An 8,148-nucleotide genomic window follows, 5' to 3' on the forward strand; every position below is an offset into this window, starting at 1 on the left:
TTTTTTCATAGCAACTTGTTTCTCTTTTTTTTCTGAAAAATTGTAAGGAAACCAGCCCATCCTCATCTTGTAATGGTCTCTTCCTTTGCTCTCGTATAGACGCGATTGCGACCTTGTTAGAAGGCTCAATGGTTGAGTCTATGCCAACAACCGTTGGGACATGGATGAGATGTTCGTGTTCCTTGTCGACAAAGTGTTGTGATCAGCACTGTCGTAAGGGTGATGCTGGATCTGCTATGCAAAAAAAAAAAAAAAAAAACTAACCACACTGCAGGATATAAATATTCAATAGACATCTCATTGTCTTGCCATCGACATGAACAAGCCCTAATCAGACAAAACAACATTAACACGAATGTATAACCTAACCAGACAGGTTTCATCAGAAATTAGCTACTTGTACGAGATAAAAACGATTAACGAATGAAGAATGAAGAATTAATTTGAACCAGGTAAAAGGCGTCTCCTTTGCATACATCTACGATCGATGCAGTCTATTCACGGACATCTAAACAACGTACCTGAGTTTTCAACATACCTAAGGAGAAAGGGCGAGAGGAAAAATTATGTGCAGCGGAATCGGAGATGGATAAGAATTCGAAAGTAGAATAAGAGAAAACTTGAAACAATTCTGAAAACCTACTTAATCCCTTCAATGTATAAAATTCTGAAAATATAGGACTCTTAATTGAAGATGATGAGTGTGAAAGGATGCAACTCTTAAAAAGAAGATAATTTGCAATTTGTTTAGAGACGCCTTTGAGGAGATACAATGAAGGCGTCTATTGCTAATGTGAATCATGGCATCATACCATTCAGCCTAAACAAATCGTATCCCTTAAAATATATTCTAGGAACCATCCTCATCGTTAGATGTTGATTTTTTTTCCTATAAAAAAAAATGACTTAAGCGGTTAAAGAAAAACTGGTTTGTTATTATATATAGATTATTATTTCTGATTTAAAAAAGAAAAAAAAATTAAAATCAAACCAATCGTGGCCGCTACGTGTCAGTGGGTCCCGCGAACAGTTTAACAAACGTCTCCTGTTTCGCAATTTCTGGAGACGTTTTCTCTGGTTTCAGTTGAGCCCACACCCACTTTTTCCTAAAAACTCATCCTAAAAACGTGGGATAAAAGTGCTCTTAGGCTTCTCGGTGATCAAAATTCTTCGGATACTGGCATGTGTTTGACCCGATTCAAGGTCATCCCAAATTCCAAATGGTCCAGGAAAAATGGATCCACATGTAACTAGAATGCATTTTTGGAATAGAAATTTCTTGAATATTTAAATCTTTCTCATTCTACAAAATATTCACTAGTTGTAATTAAAAAAAAGAATAAGTATTTCATCTCATTCCATATTATTCCTTGTCATTCCAAAAAAATAACAACATTTTTCTAAAAAATCATTTTACCTAAAAAATAGTTTTGGAACAAATGGAATATTAATTCCATTTCATTGGATTCCACTAATTATCATTCTTTTTAATTCCACTTATTCATTTTATTAACATCTAGTTACAGGCGAAGTTTCACTTGGACCAAATTTGAAACTCAATCAATTTGCCTCATTATGTTGGTCGAAACATCCAGCCGTTAGGTTTTTGTCTCTTCATATGTCCAATTGGTGCTAGCAAGTCCTCCTCCTTTCTGGTTCCTACGTCCATGATCATGTCAACCACGAAAGATAGCCTCTGAGAGGAAACCCGGGCTAGTAGCATGAATAGTACTTGAAAGAATGACTTCTGAATTTGAAGACTGTCTTAAGAAATATTTTAGAATTCCACCACCAGCAACAAAGGTGGCTTCAAATCCGTTTAACCTTTCACCCATTTAAGGGAGAAAAATGTGGTAGATGCACTTCTATGATAAAATGATCGACTCTAGCCTTTTAATCGTAGACTGGCTTAGTTTACTGACCTATTTTTTTCTCAAATGAACATTCTCAAGAACTTTTTATTATGATAATGGTTAGACCATGAAAAATTTCTGACTGTGTTTTTAAAGTATTTAAATGTTGAAAACAATTGCAGCTCAAAGTTTAAGCAAAACATATATGAAATTAACATGTGAAACTAGTTTAATTAGTGTGTATATCATATATCCAAAGTTAAGCAAAATTTAACTAAAATCTATATTATAATGATTGAGTTTTTACTCTCTCCTTAGCGCGTCACGTTAGGGTTTTGTGGACTCCACCTAAGCATATCCACCTCAGCATGTAGGTCCCATTTTTAAAAAGTGTGAAAAAGTTTCAGGCTCATGGCTCGAACTGGGTTATTGAGATATAAACACCAACATTTATACCATTAAAGTAAAAGATTCTTTGTACGACCGAAACTAATATATATTTATAAAGGTCGAAAACTCTTGTTTCTTTGGCTTTCTCTGTGGGCCGGGTTGACAAGTGTATTATGAGTTTCATTTTTAAATTCATCGCGTAATATGAAAAAGAAACAATTATATTTTTCTCATATTGTAAACTGTCTTCATTTAACATGAGTTAGAGTTCTTTTCATCATTGTCTCAGACAAGTCTGAGTTACAGAGTTGCACCGTGTGTCTGCTTGTAATCTATTTTTTCACCGGTGAACTCTTCATCTCCCCCATCTTAAATCGCTTGATCATAAATGTTCCTGATTTATAGCCTTTCTGTAAACCCTATATATATATGATTCTCATCTTTGATGAACCCAATCTGCATCTCCACAAAACTCATTGATTCCTCTTAGCTTTAACCATCTTCTAGAAAATGTCTCCCTCTGTCTTTCCAGTTCCTCAAACCGGCGTCCCCGACGTCCGTCACTCAACCTTCGAGTCTCTCCGTCTTGGTCGTAGTGGTCAAATAACCTCCTCGCTTCTGGGATTCCCTGAACTTCAAGAAAGACAGTGAGTTTATGGGAATCACAGTTCTCTTCCTTGATGACAAGGTAAGTTCATCTTTGATTTATCACACTTATTTAATATAATTGTTTTTAATTGATTTTTTGATTCTTTGTTGAATAATATTATTTGCAGATTCCGTGATTCATGGGATTATTCCTACCGGACGTGCTAATCATTACATGTCATCTTTGAAAGCCGGTTTCATTGTGAAAGTCGATCGTTTTGAGGTTGTTAGGTGCTCAAGCATGTGCAAGATAACTGATCATATATTTCTCATTCGTTTTATCTCACCAACTATTATTGATGAAGTCATCACGGGTGCTCCTGAGATCAATCTTCAGTCATAATTAGACTGTTCGACAATTTCCAAGTGATTACGAACACAAACCTAGAAATGCCAGGTATATTATCATATTACATTTGAGTTTATATTATGTTTCAATATCATAACTGATATTTAAACTCGCATATGTGGTTGAACAAATCTGTTATATCTAGGGCTCTGACCTTACCAAATAAACAACTCGAGTCGTTATCCGTCTCCCTCATTGATCCGTAAGAAACAATCAACACACAACTCCCTTTATATTATTATATATATTGTGCCAACATCAATAATCAAAAATATTTCCTACCCAAAATATGTGGTCGTCTATTTATCTCCATTACTTATCAAACTAATTTTACACAAACCTTTATTCGACAGCTTAAAAGAAACCACAACAACCCAAACAATCAAAACACCGAAAACTAGAATTCCAAAAAAAGACGAATCATTAATGATCACCTCTTTTTTTTTGTCTAATCTTAGAAATAAACTTCAAAACAAATATATCAAACCAATCACCTCAACTAAAACACAACGACACATTCATCGAGTCAGCTAAACAAATACAAACTACACGATCAGCTATTTAACAATTTACAAACTTTCTTTCGCAACGAAGAAGACGAAGACGACAACCAAGATCAGTGAAATTACGTAAACAAAAAAGCATAGTAAGTTACGAACTATGATAAATATAACTAACAATGATTTTTGTTTGCATATTACCCATCAAATAAAAGATAAACAAACGCAGCCACACCAGAATATACAAGAGACAATCCCGACAGACACAAAGGCGGCAATAACATCTCCACCTGCTCACTCCTCTTGTCTTATAGAAATAGCTTACATGCCTAATGTCAACAGGCCAATGTTAAAATCTTCTTATGAGAAATAAATAAATTCGTTTAAAACCCATTAAGGCTCAAATACTCAGAACTGTCACTCATTTTATAGTTATTTCTACAAGTCTTCATGTATTTGTTTTAAAGGTTCAGTAAGAGCAACAAGTTTAAAAATAAAATAAAAACATATAACAAAAATAATAAGGATAATAAAAATTATTACTTAATACACACAACTTACACAACTAAACTCGAGAAAAAATATCCAGAAACAAAAGGTACTCTCCACAACTTTAATATAATTTATGTACTCTCAACAGTACAAGAAACAAATTAAAAAGACAAACAAACAATAAGTCTCAGTGATACAACAAACAGAACTATATCAATCACATTACTAACACAGTTTAGTCTTTCATAAGTAGAGAACAATGCATACACAGTTCATCATCATAACTCTAACCCTATAACAATAAAAAAAACTTGAAAAACAACTTAAAACGCAAAATTCACAACTACAATAAACATAGCAAATATTGAGATGAAACAAGAACTCTGTCCACAACTCCGCGCTTGCGCGAGGGCAATACCCCTAGTGTCATTACGGACAAAATTTTGCCAACTATAACCGATCTAATCTTAGTCCATTCAAAAATAAATATGAAATTTTTAGATTTGAAATTAAATTTGGTTAATCAATTATATTTAAAAATCAAGATATTTAGATCTGATGTAGGTACATTATATATAGGTTTTTAACAAATAAAAATACTTATATAATAACATAAAATGTACCTTAAATAAGATCAATACTTCAAAATTGGAATATTATTTTGAAAATATATTGTTAAATATGTCCAAAAATAAATCCTAGTGCATACAAAACCCAGTGGCACTAGGCATGTGACTTATTATCCGAGATCCGGATTCGATCCGAGATCCGCTCCGGATTCGATCCGAGATCCGCTCCGGATCCGTTCCGAAAATAGGATATCCGGGGTGCCCGGATCCGAATCCGGATAGTAAAATCTTGGATCCGTGCAAACCGAATCCGGATCCAGATATCTTAATTTTTAGGTCCGGATATCCGGATCCGGATCCGTATTTTTAAAATGCATTAAATTTTTAAATTTTATTAATATTAATATTTGATATATTAATATTTATACATGAATTAATCTTATAATCTTATATTTTAGTTTTTACAATATTATAAACATATATAAATATATTTATAAATATTTAATTTATGTATTATAGTAAAAAATTAGTATTTTTTGTTAAAAAATTATTTTTAATTATTTTGACGGATCCGGATATCCGCGGATAATAGAATATCGAGACAGATATCCGAAACCCGGATATCCGGAAAACACAAATCCGGATCCGGATATTAAATCCACGGATCTGACGGATCCGGATCCGGATTCCCTAAATTTCCCGGATATCCGGATCCGTCCCAGAGCTAAGTGGCACAACCAAATTTAGTAATTAATATTAGTCTATTACAAATTTTTTAAAATATTATTCATTTCAAACAGATGCACAACATCTTAAGGTTCATAGCTAATTCAACATTTGACCAACAAAAAAAAACTATGATAAACACCACCGACATGACGCTTCGATTAATTTTTCAAACAAAATATCAAAAATAGTATTTATTTTCTGCAGAAGATTCCAATACCACTGCTCGATCCCCCAGTGCAATCAACAGTGTTTTGATTCAGCGACAACGGCTCGATCTTGTCGGAACTTCTAGAGCCACGGGAGTAAACACAAGCATTACAACCTGTTTCAAGAAGCGAAGAAGTTCTGTATTTATCTTCCCCACCGACGACCGGCATGGCCACCCCTGGTTTCGCGGGATTCTGGAAATCATCTCTGTATGTTCTTCCCAAAACGCCCTCCACGTTCGGGGACAACCTCAAGAACCGGAACTGAACTTCGAGATGGGCAAAACAGTCATTTTCAGGTCTCCCGTATTTATGTATCGTGTCATCTTCCTTTGTAACTGGAACAACGTTGACCCAAATCTCGGCAATGTCTGGTAAAGTGACCAACACGGAGTTCATGTCTGAAGTTCTCTCTATCTTAATATAGCTTCCCGGAGGAGTCCAGATAGACGAATCCCCTTTTGGTAATGAAATCTCTTTTCCCAGAAAGGAGAGACGGAGATGGTCCACTTGGTGATCCCACTTCGCAGCCTTTTGGGCCTCGAGTGTAAAGGTTTTGTTGTTGGGACCGAAGATCAGACCCAGAGATTGGATCCAGGTGAAGTCTCTTCTCCGGCCAGAGGGTCTAAGACCAATGAAGCGTGCGTTGACTTGGAGGTCAGTGTCAGAGACGAGTGCGAAATGCTCATTGCGTTTGCCGTGAAAGTAGAAGACGATGCCGTCGCCACCTATGAATCGTGGGTCTAAGCATGCTGATCCTCTGCCGTTGCAGTTAGGCTTTCTATCTGTTTCAAAGAGATTGGTTTATGAAAGAATGTTGTATCCGATCCCAACTAGTCCCAACCGAACCAAAATAATGGATGCTACAACCAATTCTTATCTTAATTTGATTGGCTAGTGATCTAGTTTGATTTACTAGTATGATTCAAAAAATTTCTCATCATAAGTTAGTGATATGTTTGACTAAAACTCACATCAAAACCAAAACCATAATTACCTTACCAAACTATCCACTTCAGATCAGATTTTACTTTAAATATTTATCATTCATAAACCAATTAATTCAGAATGACCAAACCAAAATCTAGACTGAACATCATCCATTAAAAGTATGGTATATTTTTTCCTTACTTCGGCATGTGGCTTTGCATATAGGGTTAAAACATTCTACGACGCATGCCTTGGAGCTACCGTTGGGAGGGGAAAACGAAGGGCACTGGTTTGGGCAAGTCTGCTTCTTAAGGAAGCATGGGCTCTTCTTTTGGAAACATGTCTTTGTTTCCGACGCTGCTTCGAGTTGTACAATGACAGCGCACACATAGAGCGTTAGTAACAATGTAACGTACAACCCATTGATGCGCTTTAGATCTTCCTTCATTGCTTTGAGTCTTTGACTTATATTGGGAAATGAGTTTGTATTTCTTTCCTCTCATGTGACCTCTTTTTATAGAGAGCATGCTTGCTTGGCTAGTTGGAATATTAATAATCATATTTAATGATTCTTGTGTAAATACACCGACATAAACACTAAAACACACATATTACTTTCTTATAAACGAAATCTTAATAAGTTTATGTAAAGTCAAATTTCTATAAAACCTCTCTCTAGTCTTCTCTCTCTTCATCTTTTATTCTTCTTGTTGACATGAAGCAGAAACAAGCTACCAGACTTGAGAAACAAGCTGCCAGATTTGAGAAGTTAGTTAAAGACTTATAAGGTTTTATAAGGTATCCTATTGAAGAGAAGAAGAAGAGAAAAGAAGACTCTTGAAGATATTTTTTTTTAAAACAATGAATATTGTATTATATTGTGTATGAGACAACTTGCTTTTAAATGCTTGTACTCAGATCCACAATTAATAAAAAGAAAATATTTTTCTCATTCTCTCTCTCTCAAATTCAAACATTACTCTCTCTCTTGTTCATCATGTTCTTCATTTTCTCTCATGGTATCAGAGCATTAAGCTCCTATACCTCTTACTCGCTTCCGCAAACACTCCTACTTTACTTCTCTCTTCCTTTCCAACCATCTAATTTCTCTGTTCTTGCAAGAATCTGTCTTTGTTCACTGGATAATAGATCTACTTTTGCTAGTGCTCATTTCTCTGGTTCTGGTTCCACAGTTACTTAACTCAAACCAAACTAAAAAAAAAGTGATGAAGCAATACAAGCCTGTTATGATTCCGGTTACTCTAAAAGGAGGTAACTACATTACCTGGTCTAGATTGGCCAAAACTGCTCTTGGAGGACGAGGTCTATGGGAGCACATCACCACGAGTGAGGCACCAAGAAAGATCACCCAAGGAGCTGACGGCAAGAAGATTGTAGTGGTGGATGAAGGCAAATGGGGTCAGGAAGATCTCATGGTGTTGTCTTCCTTGCAAGGCTCGCTTGATACTCCAATAATGGAGG

At 35.4% G+C, this 8,148-nt stretch overlaps 1 protein-coding gene across 1 annotated transcript; it reads right to left on the reverse strand.

Moving 5' to 3' along the window:
• Positions 1-5,619: 5,619 nt before the first annotated feature.
• Positions 5,620-7,156, reverse strand: LOC106316220. The gene is made up of 2 exons (XM_013754089.1): positions 6,868-7,156; positions 5,620-6,521 (listed from the first exon to the last, which is right to left on the reverse strand). Exons 1-2 carry the CDS (start codon positions 7,112-7,114, stop codon positions 5,722-5,724), a joined length of 1,047 nt encoding a protein of 348 aa, XP_013609543.1. The 5' UTR covers positions 7,115-7,156; the 3' UTR covers positions 5,620-5,721.
• Positions 7,157-8,148: the final 992 nt, after the last annotated feature.

Source organism: Brassica oleracea, chromosome C9 (genome assembly GCF_000695525.1).
Source record: "Brassica oleracea var. oleracea cultivar TO1000 chromosome C9, BOL, whole genome shotgun sequence".
Lineage (NCBI taxonomy): Eukaryota > Viridiplantae > Streptophyta > Magnoliopsida > Brassicales > Brassicaceae > Brassica > Brassica oleracea.

Bases quoted from the DNA above. Each gene is read 5' to 3' on its own strand.
- LOC106316220 (XM_013754089.1), bottom strand. From the start codon at position 7,114: ATGAAGGAAGATCTAAAGCGCATCAATGGGTTGTACGTTACATTGTTA. The intron at 6,522-6,867 runs GTAAGGAAAAAA...TCTTTGAAACAG, and splicing joins ATGCAAAGCCACATGCCGAA to ATAGAAAGCCTAACTGCAAC.